The sequence below is a fragment of the Corapipo altera genome, unplaced genomic scaffold (genome assembly GCF_003945725.1).
Source record: "Corapipo altera isolate COAL_440 unplaced genomic scaffold, ASM394572v1 164, whole genome shotgun sequence".
In the NCBI taxonomy this organism is placed as follows: Eukaryota; Metazoa; Chordata; class Aves; order Passeriformes; family Pipridae; genus Corapipo; species Corapipo altera.
Window position 1 is genome coordinate 697,939 of NW_020884969.1, and position 12,371 is coordinate 710,309.

A 12,371-nucleotide genomic window follows, 5' to 3' on the forward strand; every position below is an offset into this window, starting at 1 on the left:
AAAAATCCTCTTTTTCCACATCGGAGGTGGGTAAGACAAGAAGCACTGAGGCGATATTGTAGGAGGGAATATCTGTGTTCATAACAGGATCTTGAAACACTTTGAAAATGAGAATAAGGATGTAATTTGCCTGAGGATACTTCAGTTAGGAGAGGGACTTTTTACAAGGGCCTGGAGCAACAGGAAAAGGGGGAATAGCTTAAAACTGCCAGAGGGCAGGGTTAGATGGGATGTTGGGAAGAAATTGTTCCCTGTGAGGGTGGTGAGAGGCTGGGATGGAATTCCCAGAGAAGCTGTGGTTGCCTCATCCCTGGAAGTGTCCAAGGCCAGGTTGGATGGGACTTGGAGCAACCTGGGCTAGTGGAAGGTGTCCCTGCCCATGGCAGGGGGCAGATCTGGGTGATCTTTAATGTCCCTTCCAACCCAAACCATTCCATGACTTTGTGAAGTTGCTGCTCTTTGACAACTTTAAGGAGCTCAGTGGTGACAAGTTGAGCTTTATCACAGCAGGGTGGGCAGAGGATGCTGCACAGGGCGCCCTCGGTGTGTGAGTGTCCCCTTTCCCATTCCATCCCACGACAGGAAGATTTGGGGAAATTCAGGGACATTCACACCCTCAATTCCCTGGAATATTCAGACTGTCTGTGTCCCATATTTTCGACCACGCACCGAGCGCTGCTCATCCCTTCCCCCCGGCCGCGGGGACACCCGACACGCAACTGAGCCGTGTTTTAACGCATTTGTTAAAATTTTAGCAAGTTTACACCCTCTTGTTTTCATTTTGGTGCCCGCTGCGTTCGCCTGTTTTAAAAACTCTCTAATGAGACGCCCTTTTTGCGCGCCGGAGATGACAAAAGTCCCTGTGGAGGGAGGAAGGCCCCCAAGATGGCGATGCTGGCGGAGCGTGAGTGGCGATCCCGGCGGGAATATCCCGGGAGTGGGGCCGGGAGCGTTTCCAGACCCTCCCCACAGCTCTCGCTGAGGGGCCCGGGCCGCGCTGCCCCTCCCGAGGGGTGTGGGAGGGTCTCGGTGCCGGATAAGGGGATTCAGGGGAGTCCCAGAATCAAGGGAAGGGGGTGCAGGGGCTGGAAGAGGCGGGATAGGGGGTCCCTGTGCCCGGGAAATGGGGTCTCGGGGTCCGCAGTGTTGGGGAAAGGCGGATCATGGGGCGGAGAGATCCGGGATGGTGGGGAAAGGGGTTCAGGGGGTCCGCGGTGTTGAAGAACGGGGAGCCTGGAGGGTGGGAAAGGCAGGAATGGGGGTCCAGGGGGTCTTATGATCAAGGAATTGTAGGGTTGGGGTCTGGAAGACTCGGGATGGCTGGGAAGGGGGTTCAGGGGGCCCTTGGTGTTGAAGAACGGGGGTCTGGCTGTTGGGAAAGGCGGGAATGGGAGTGCAGAGGGTCCCTGTGTTGGGGAAAGGAGGGTCGTGGGATGGGGAGAGCCCGGGCTGGACGAGAAGGGGGCTCAGGGGGTCCCTGGTGTTGAAAAACCTGTTGTCTGGGGTTTGGGAAAGGCGGGAATGAGGGTCCAAGTGGTCTCAGTCTTAAGGAAAAAGGAGATCTGGGGTCTGGGAAAGGCAGGAATGAGGATGTAGGGGTCCCAGGATCAAGGAAATGGATGGTTGGGGTCTAGGAAACCCAAAGTGGCTGGGAATGGGGTTCAGGGGGTCCCCGGTTTTAAAAAATGGGGGGGTTCTAGAGTCTAGGAAAGGCAGGAATAGGGGTCCAGGCATTCCCAGTGTCAGGGAAAGGAGGGGCTGGGAGACCTGACATGGCCAGGACAGGATTCAGGGGGTCTTCCATGTTGAAGAACAGCAGGTCAAGGGGCTGCAAAAGCCAGGAATGGGGTCCAGGAGGTCCCAGGGTGAAGGAAATATTGGATGAATATCCTGTCTGGTAGCTCCCAGGTACAGAGAGAAAGAGAAAGAAGATAAAGATAACTCTGTCTCTGAAGTTCAGGAAACAGAATCTCTCAGGGCTGGCCAGAGTAGGAACTACAAACGTTTGCTGCCAAGTTTAAAGTGCATTCCAAGTAGTCTTTTCTGTTAAATGTAAAACTCTGTATGAGTAAAAACATGACTCAACTGGATTTTTATGTAATGGGACTAATATTCTCATCCCTGAGTATTGTTAAGATACTTAGGTGCTTTCAGTAAACTTACTGCTGTCAAAACACCCTTAAAATGAGAACACAGAGTCTGGTGAATTTGTTTGCTTGACTGCAGGAAATAGGGACTATAACGAGGAGTTAAAAATTATGGTTTCCACTGGAAAATACAGGTGTGAAGTGAGGAAAACAAAATTATGTTTGCATATGTGATTTTCTGGTTATTTTAGGTGTAAACTTTGGTGCCATTTTTTCAGGATTTGTTCATTATTTTAATTAGACACTGCACATGTCAGTAATCATAGAATAATGTGGGGTGAAAGGGACATTTAAAGCTCATCTCAGTCCACCCCCTGCCATGGGCAGGGACACCTTCCACTATCCCAGGTTGCTCCAAGCCCTGTCCAACCTGGTCTTGGACACTTCAGGGATGGAGCAGCCGCAGCTTCTCTGGGCAACCTGTGCCAGGGCCTCATCACCGTCACAGGGAAGGATTTCTTCCTAATGTCCCATCTAACCCTGCCCTCTCTCAGTGGGAAGCCATTCCCATTGTCCTGTCCCTCCAGGCCCTTATCCCTAGTCCCTCTCCAGCTCTCTTGGAGCCTCTTTAGGCTCTGGAAGGGGCTCTAAGGTCTCCCTGGATCCTTCTCTTCTCCAGGTGAACACCTCCAGCTCTCCCAACCTGGCTCCAGAGCCTTGTCTTTCCTGTGAGCCCCGACCATCCATGGGCACACAGCAGGGGTTTGGATGGGAACTTTCAGAAATTATAGTTAAAAACACACTCCAGGCCCAGAATTAGTCATGGTAAAAGGGTTTAATAATGAATCTTTTAAAAATTGTAGAATATCTGAGTGAAGGGGTTGAGTTGTCCAGCCCTGGCACAGCTGCCCAGGGCAGGGGTGGAGTCCCCATCCCTGGAGGAATATAAAAGCCATGTGGATGTGGCACTTGGGGATGTAGGTTAGTGGTGGCCTTGGCAGTGCTGGGGAATGGTTGGACTCGACGATCTCAGAGGGTTTTTCCAGCCTAAATGATTCTGTGGTTCTATAAAGAAATGACAGTTTTCTCCACTGGATGGTGCTGCTCGCCCAGAGTTGCATCACTTTACAAGCAGCCCAGAAGGTTGGATTAAATTATGAGCTGAATCTTTTAGCTGGAAGTTAGTACCTTGTTTCCTTTCTTGCTCTCAAGACATCAGTGAACAAACATTTCTGATAAATTATTGACTAAACAGTGTTTTTTGTTGTTTGGTTTGAAAGGGAGGATGATTTTATGGTTCCTGTAGGTGACATGGAGCTATTTCCAACTTCCTTAAATTCTTCTCTAAAGGTGTAAGCAAGTTTGTTTGAGGTTTTTTCCTGCATTTGTCTTATCCTGTGTAAAAATAAGAGTATGTCAACCTTGTAGAAATGTGAGGATTAATCCCACAGTGGTAGTTAAGAAGTTTGAAATACATGGATTGCAAGTGCTGGGAAAGGGAAGGTCTCTTAATTTCAAGCTTAAGAAATATTTATTACAGGTGCCCTTGTGTTTTTTGTTACAAATGTCTTGGGAGTGAAACATCTCAGGGGTCTCTGCACAGGGAAATATTCAGGAAAAATAATAGAAAGTGAATTTTAAAGTGGATTAGTTGGACTACCTCAAACAACTCAGTTTGGAAGTTAATTTAAATTCAGCCATTCAGTTGTCATGGATCACTGTGCAGATAAATCATTAGAAAGATGCAGTGGTTTGACAGCTGTAGGAGTTGGGATCTGCAAAGTCACCACCCAGGGAACTGGTAACTGAGAGTGTAAAAGAGTGTGGCCATCCTTAAAATGTTCAAATTAAAAAAGGGCATTGAATAGTTTTTGGTGGCTGAGTGAGGGAAAGTTGATGTTAACTGAGAAATTTTAGAGGTAGAGATGAAGAAATATGATTGAAAAGGAGGGCAGCTGCTCAGCTGGGCAGCATGACCTCTGGTAGAATCCTGGAATCAGAGTCATTAAGATTGGAAAAGATCATCGAGTCCAGCCATTGCCCAGCACTGCCAAGGCCACCAGTGACCCATGTCCCCAAGTGCCATATCCACATGGCTTTTAAATCCCTCCAGGGATGGTGACTCCACCAATGCCCTGGGCAGCTGTGTCAGGGCTGGACAATCCTTTCCATGACGATGTTTTTCCCTAAAATCCAACCTGAATCTCCCCGGCCACAACTTGAGGCTGTTACCTCTGGTCTTGCCCCTTGTTCCCTGGGAGTAGAGCCTGACTCACCCCCTTGGCTTCCCTCTCCTGTCAGGGAGCTGCAGAGCCAGAAGGTCCCCCCTGAGCCTCCTTTTCTCCAGGCTGAGCCCCTCCAGCTTCCTCAGCCTCTTCTGCTGCTCCAGCCCCTTCCACAGCTCCGTTCCCTTCCCTGGACGTGCTCCAGCCCCTCAATGTCTCTCTTGTCTGAGGGGCCCAGAGCTGCCTCCAGCACTGGAGGTACCCCAGCAGTGCCAGCACAGGGATGGGCACTGCCCTGGCGCTGTGACACACCAGGGCTGGTCCAAGCCTATGGAGTTGCTTCATTTGTTGCTTCCCCACCTTTTGTTGGCAGCACTGGCAGAACTTGGAGTAGATGCTGCTCTGAAGGCTACCTGGTGGGAATAATCATAGAATCCCAGGATGGTTTGGTTGAAAGAACCTTAAAGATCATCCAGTTCCACCCCCTGCCATGGGCAGGGGCACCTTCCACTAGCCCAGGTTGCTCCAAGCCCTGTCCAGCCTGGCCTTGAACACTTCCAGGGATGGGGCAGCCACAGCCTTTAAGGTTAATAAGTTGTTTCCTGTGCAGAAGTGAACGAAGCAAAGACCTTGTTAACTCCTCTCACAGCTCTTGTTCATTTAATCTGCCGTAAAATCTTTTTATGGATCTTTTTGAGCTTCAAAGCTTCGGAAGTTTGTTAAAAAAAGCCCCCACTGTGCATCTGACAGTGCTGGTTCTTTAAGAGCAAAACTAAACAGGGCACAAAATGAGTCAAACATCCCCGTAGTATTCAGTCCCTCTGGCCCAGATCCCAAATCTGGTGTTTTAGGGAACGATGACTTCCTGATTACGTTGAAAACACCTCAGTGAGTTTGGCTTCTCCCTGACTTTGTGTGGCCTTGGGTGAACGGGTCATTTTTGATCCCCCGTTTCCCATGGTGGTTAATGAAGTTTGTGATCTTCCTGTCTCCCATCCTTTGTTTGTCTTGTTTATTTAGGTTCTCTTCCTGCCTGTGCTTAGGTGCACACTTGAAGTGCCTTGTTAACTGAGCTGGCTTTTCCTCCTTGATTTCCAGGAAGCTATTCCTGGTGGGAGAGGCAAGAACACGCACGTGGGCCTGGGGGACTGGAGTTTCTTTAGGAATCTGCATAGGACAAAGGAGCTTTGATTCTCCTTTGGATCTCTTAACTCCTGCAATAGTTTCTGGTGGCTTTTCCCAATAAATTTCCCAATAAGTTTCCTAGTAAACTATTTTTGGCAAATCCAGAAGCTGAAATCCTACTGGTTTCTGTTCTGTCATCTCTGAGCATTTATATTTCATTTTTGATTTGGTTTTTTTTGTGAAGGCAAGTATTAAAACTTCTGTGTTGTGGTTAAAAGGGAGACTGGATAATGGATTTTGTCCAGAACTGGGAAAGCAGCACTGTAATCACCTCTCCTGTAGATTTCCAAAATTGGAGCAAATATGGATTTTAGGCCTGTACACTTACATGGTAATCCTTGAAGCCTTCCCTGAATTGCAGCTTATCCCTAGGGACAACAGCTTCCAACTTTGGTGTTTGGAACTAGATGATCTTCAAGGTCCCCTTCCAACCCAAACGATTCTGTGGTTCTATGATATCAATTTTACTTTGGCATTCTTCACATTAATAATTAGTATTTTCACCACCCTTTTTTTGTTATCGTTGGGTTTTCTGTTAAGTAAACTTAACCCCCCAAATATATTCGGCCTGCTGTAAGTTCTGGGGGTTTTTTTTGGCAATGAAGAGCTGGAGTTGAACTGATTCAATACTGTGGAAATGTCATTAGAGCCTGTTTGAATTTTTCCTCCCTGTCCCAGCCCGGAGAAAGCAGAAGTGGTCTGTGGATCCACGAAACAGCGCTTGGAGTAAAGATGACTCTAAATTCGGCCAGAAGATGCTGGAAAAGATGGGCTGGTCCAAAGGAAAGGTAGGATCCAAAGGAGAGTTCTGTATCTGAAGGGTCTAAAACTGCCAGGGAGTTCTGATTTATTCTCTTAAGTGCACAGAGAATTTGAGCAATGTTGGATTTCTACGCTTTGTTGCAAAGGCCTGTTTTTGACTCTCCCGCTTTCCAGTTTTTCTCCCTTCTTTGGCAAGTTAATGTCCCCAAATAGGAGCAAGAGTTGACACATTTAATTAGGCGATGGTTAAAGTCTTTTAAGTTACTGTTATGCTCTCAGTTTTCTCCCTACTTTTGATTTAAAGCAACTCCAGGACCTGCTTTAATCTTTCACCTGTTTTTAACTGTTCTGATCTGTTCCCTGAACCCCCAAAATACAGCATTCTGGGAGCTGAATCCCTTCCCAGCTCCAGCCAGTACCTGTGGGTGAGGGCACTGATTTCTGGCACTAAGAATAACCTCTGGGTTATCCTGCAAACTGCTCAGCTGCCCCTTAAAACCGCTTTCAATTCCACAGAGATGCCTCAGCAAAGCTGAGATTTGGACCTGCACATCAGCGTGTTTAGTGCTAAGAATGCCCACAAAACCCCCATTACCTTTATTTAATTCTCCTCCTATATTTCCTCACCCTTTTATTTCTTTAACAGAAATAAAATTAGGATCATTCTCCATCTTGTGAATGCTTTAAAGCCTGTTCTCACATTTCTCAGTGTAGCTGCTGTTACTTCAGTTGCCTCACAACAACAAGTTTCCCACTTGAGCTGCTGGATCTTCCTTTCCAACAGTTACAGCTGTGCAAGAAGGATTTCTCTCTCCATTCCACTACAAACTCAAACAAATGGAACCTCACCTCGACCAAATTAATGGGCAAAAGCCCATCTCTGCAGTGCAATTAAGCTGCTTACACTAGTCCTGTCATCAGTTGTATTGGAATTGGGTCAGGGCAGGATGTGTGGCTGAGTGGCCTGTTTGCTTCCACACTTTTTTTGGGGTAGCAGGAGTTTCAAGGCAAATTTTCCACCTCAGGGACCAAATGAACTCAAGTGGATTTGTAATAGCAACAGCCTTTTTTCAATATGTCTCGTTCCTTTAAATATTAGATATCCCAGGATCTCTCCACAGGGCTTTTCCCCATTGCTGCTGCACATCCATGTTCATTAAAGCCAACACACTTGGCTGGTGATTTGTTACTGGTGACAAATCAGACAAAAAGTAGGTGAATACCAGGAATAAAGTTATAAACCAAATGCTTTGTCTTTTATTTTTTTTAACCCTGATCATACAGTTAAGAAAGATAACACTGGACCTGAGAATTGCTTCCCAGATTTGAATGACTGTGGGGTTTAGGATAGAGAATTCCCATAGTTGTTTGCTCCAATATTTTCATCAAATTATAAGTGTGAATGAGGTAGAAAAAGTTGTTAATGACCTGATTCTCCCCTGCCCCTCCTCTGTTTCCCTCCCTTATAAACTTGTTCTGGATTATACTGTCCATGTGGATCTGCCTTTCCAGTGACAGAGGTATTTTGGGGGAGAGGCCTCTTCTGTATATGTAGTGTCTTGGTTTTAAACAGTAAACACTATGAACTTGCTTAGGAATGTCAGGTGACTTCCTGATTAATCACCCAACTGCTTAATGTTGTTGCTATTTTAGTGTTTTTAATACTTTGCTGGAGGCTTAAGTAGTAAATTTTAAAAACTGAGTGTCTCATGTGTGCTAAAGCCTGTGAATGAATTCAGTTCAGGCAGGAAAATAAATAGTAAATTGTGATTTCTTGTTGTATTTCATTGCAAAGTCTTAAAGTACAAAAGCTCTGATTGCTCAGTCACTGCTGTAAAATCCTTACTTTTTACCTTTAAATCCTCCTTAGGGTCTTGGGGCTCAGGAACAAGGAAATCCAGAACACATCAGGGTGAAGGTGAAAAACAACACGCTGGGATTAGGAGCAAACATCAACAACGAGGTGAGAACTAGACCCAGGTGAGGGAATAGCTCCTGTTTCAGCTAAAACACAAATTTTTAAATAGAATATTAGTGAAATCTGTTGTCACATCTGATGGTAGAATGTACCAAACAGGATTGTTTATGACTTACAAACACAACCCTTATAATTTTATCTCACTTTGGAGTGACTGTGTGAGCTGTTGGTGGTGTTATCCCCCTGTGGAGCTTCCCAGGGTCCCTCCCACCAACAAGGATTGAATATACCCAGTTAAGTTATTACTTAATATCTGTTTTAGCAGAATTTGTGTTAGTTCTGAAGACTTTTGCCTTGTATTCATGTGGGTGATGTTTACAGGACAACTGGATTGCTCATCAGGATGACTTCAACCAGCTCCTGGCTGAACTGAATAGTTGCCATGGACAGGGTGAAACAGGTAGGTTCATGCTTTGCTCAATCAGATGCTGGAAGCTTAGCAGAGTTTCCATTCTGTGTCTTAAAAGATGAGCTGAGGCCCAATTTGGGCTCCTTGCTGAGGTTGACAACTCCTCCTTCTCCCCCAAAATCAGTGGGAGCCAAAGGATGTGTTGCCGTCCATGATCACGCTGAAGTTTCTCTACCTGGATATTTAGATATCTCAGTGGATCAGTTTTGCTCTCAGGACTCAAATAAAGGCTTTCTGTTGTTTATTTTATCCAGGATCACAATATTTGGGACCTTTTCCTAGGCTGCACTACAGCAACACTTGTTTCTTTATCCAGAGTCTGTCTGAAGGCTCACAACAATCACTCACAGTTGCAACGTTTTGTCTTCCTTTTAATAATGAATTGTCACTCCTGGCTTCCATGTTCCACTGTTTTCTTAAATATCTCCTTTTCCTGTCCTTGGAGAGTTGCTCCATAGCTTTTGACTCAGAGTTATGCATCTCTGCTTTGAGTGTGCTGTAATGTGATTTTTGTAGCCCTGGTGTTGAGCACACGAGTGGGGAAACCACAACTTTCCCAAAAGGACTATTTATAAAGTTTTTTTTTTACTTTTTGAAAAGCTTCGTACAGCTTGACCTTGGTTTGTAAAAATGAAGTTGTGGTGGGTGTGAGCTTACAGAAAGAATGGGTTTATCCAATGGTTTATCACCTCTCCTTTAGTTAGATTCAGGTTTAAGTCAGATCATACATCTAAACAACTCTCTGGAGCTTAGTGAGTTTAGCAACTCTTCGTTCATTTATTCTTAACCTTTGAGCACTGAAGGTTTTCTAGGAGAGGAAATGCAGAAAGGTGAGGAGGAAAATCAGTTAACAAGAAGGTTTTCTAATCCTAGACAACTGGGGTTAAAATTTTGAGCCTGATATTTAAAAACACCTTTTTTTAAACTGCTGTGTAAGTTCTCCTTGTGCCCTGGAGCCCTGATCATGGTCTGAGGCCGCACAGCACTTGGTGCTGTCCTTCAAGTCCTCAAGAGGTAGAAGAGCATATCACAGGGAAATTCCAAAAGTTCCTTTCTGCCTTTGTAACTAAATCCTACCCAAGTTCCAACTTGAGCCATGGGAAGATGAGGAAGGTGTAGCTGGTGGGAAAACCTGCAAAGTGCTGGGCAGAGAGTTGAAGTGACTTGCCCAGGGACACAGTGAGTCAGCACAGAGGCAGGTTCATTGAGCAAGGCTGTCTTGTTCCTAAAGCTGTTCCCTGGGTCACTGATGCAAAATGCTCCATGAAAGCTGTATTTCTCCCTGCTTTACTTAGTTATTTTAAGTTTTCAATCACTGGGAAGAAATTTGGGTGCACATTGAAGATTCCTGGTCACAATCCCCTTGGGTGATTTACAGAAAGCACAAAGCTCTAAAACTTGTTTTTTTGGCAGTTTGCTTAAGTTGGCAAAACTAATCCAGCAAACTCTGCCTGCAGCTGTGCTGCAGGATCAAATGTTACATTATTGGCCATCAGCCAGTTTCAAACTGCATTAAAAGTCAGCTGAAAAACTTCATTGTTCTTAAAGAGCTGTTGGAGTTGCCAGAACTGGGTTGCAATTAGAGGTCGGAAGGGAAAGGCCCTGTGGGGGTTGATTTGCCAACATTCAAATACCCTCAGTGTAGTTTTACCTTTCTTTTCCTTTTTTTTCTAGGTGAGCACCCAGTGAGGGCAGGTTTAATTAGATTAGATGTTAGGAAGAAATTATTTATTGTGAGGGTGGTGAGGCCCTGGCACAGGTTGCCCAGAGAAGCTGTGGCTGCCCCATCCCTGGAAGTGTTCAAGGCCAGGTTGGACGGGGCTTGGAGCAACCTGGGCTAGTGGAACAGGGTTGGAACTACATGGTCTTTCCCACCCAAACCATCCTTGATTCCTGGCTCCTTTGCTGGGATACTCAGTGATACAATCTGTGTCCCTTTCCCATCTTAAGATGCTGAAACAACATCCTGACTGTGTCTGTGACGTGCCTTGGAATATCCATCGGTAGAAATAACATGTGACTTTCTTGCCCGGACTAAATGGTTTTTAAAAAGCACATTAATATTCCTGCAGTGCTCACTCAGTTTGTCAGAGGATTTTTTTTTTCCAGTCCCTGGAAGATACAGGGATGCACCTCCCAGCCCTTTACAAGTGCCAGCACGTTTCGGGAGTGAAATTCCTCCCTGCAGGCACAAGGCGGTGCTGCCGCGCCTTTCCCTGTAAGAATAATGTGGAAAAGGAAGCGCTGTGGGAACCCTTTGCTGTGTGTAATGCTCCTTTTGGTACAAGTAGCTCGGAGAACAGGCTTGAAGTGTCGTGTCTCTGGTCAGGATATTTAAGTTGTGATGCTTGTTTTCCCCACAGAACGTTTTTGTTGGGGAATTTCTGTTAAAAACTGGGTTTGCTGGTCCTCTCTTCCCATTAGGGCTTAGTGTGGAAGTGGGAGAGTGGATCTCAGCTTTTTGGCACTCAGCTCTCCCACTGCAGGCTGAGGATTTCAGGTTTAGGTCAGTGATTCCATCATCAGGTGGCACTACCTAACAAACAGGGAAGTGCTGGAATTCCAGCGTCAGAAAAGCTTGGGCTGCAAAGCTTTCCAGGGTGGGATCATGTAAAAAAGATGACTCAACTTGGCCCTCAGGGTATGGGTTCATTTCCTTACCCATTCCCAGTTGCCACTGGGAGGAAAAAAACATCTCATCAGAGTAACCTTTTCGTGGAGTTACAGAGCAGAGAATCCTGTGGTGCCTATTTTCAGGACAAAACTAATAAAGTACTTATTAACTGTACAGCAGGTTGATTCACTTCTTCTGAGATTTTTCTGGGGGGGAATTAACAGGCTCTGTGGGTGCAAAGAGAAGGTTTGTACCCCTAAAATAACCTGCCACAGCTCAGGAACGTGATGTCTCTACTGTTAAATAATGGGACTAATCCTTCATGTGGCTTTAAGCTGCTGCCAATCTCCCAAACTTCTGAGTGAATTTGGAACTCAGCCAAGCCCAGAGGCCATTCCCACTGGACAGTTTAGATGCAATCCCTCTCCTGGAAACTAGGAAAATTAAATAATATGGATGTGGCAGTTTGTTCTAGCTGGCCTGAGGGACAGAAAAGCTTTGCCACCATTCGGTTTCCTTACACAGATGGATCAGCTTATGTCCAAATAAAGGTATTTTGTGTAGGGTTAGAAGTGGAAATCCTGTAATTTTCCCCCTTTTTCTACCCAGGCAGGTTAAGTATTTTATTTTGCACTATTTCTTACATCTTTCTCAGACTTTGGCACTGGGGATATTTTGTAACAAACAGCACAATAAACCCTGAGCTGTTACTCTTTCCTAACCACAGAGATGGATCTGCCTTAGACCTGGAGTGCCTGTATCTGCCTTTTCAAACTACATTGGATTGGAAACGGGAAGGGAAAAGGATGTGGCAAAAAAAAGTCAAGCAGTGACATGTCTCAGACAAAACTTGCCATGCTTCCTTCAGTAATATATTGTGATATTTTGTTGAGACTGGGTTTTGAGAGAGAAAGTTAAATACACTGGTGTTTGAATGTGGTGGTTAAAGTGCCTCTTAACAGGGTTGGAACCTGTTTCCTTGGATTTTTTTTTTTTTAGAGCCCTCAGTGAAAAATCAGAAAAAGACATTCAGCCTCGAAGAAAAATCCAAGTCTTCCAAGAAACGTGTCCATTATATGAAGTTTGCCAAAGGTAAGAGGGGTTTTGTTGT

At 45.5% G+C, this 12,371-nt stretch overlaps 1 protein-coding gene across 1 annotated transcript in view; it reads left to right on the plus strand.

Annotated features, from left to right (window-relative positions):
• The first annotated feature begins 858 nt into the window (after nt 1-858).
• The window catches only part of PINX1 (PIN2 (TERF1) interacting telomerase inhibitor 1), a 62,050-nt gene continuing 50,537 nt past the window's right edge, over nt 859-12,371 (plus strand). The window contains exons 1-5 of the mRNA XM_027665096.1: nt 859-904; nt 6,176-6,285; nt 8,130-8,222; nt 8,559-8,637; nt 12,260-12,352. Of these exons, the coding sequence (XP_027520897.1) occupies nt 886-904; nt 6,176-6,285; nt 8,130-8,222; nt 8,559-8,637; nt 12,260-12,352 (394 nt within the window). The 5' untranslated portion in view covers nt 859-885. The remainder of the gene's footprint in view (nt 905-6,175; nt 6,286-8,129; nt 8,223-8,558; nt 8,638-12,259; nt 12,353-12,371) is intronic.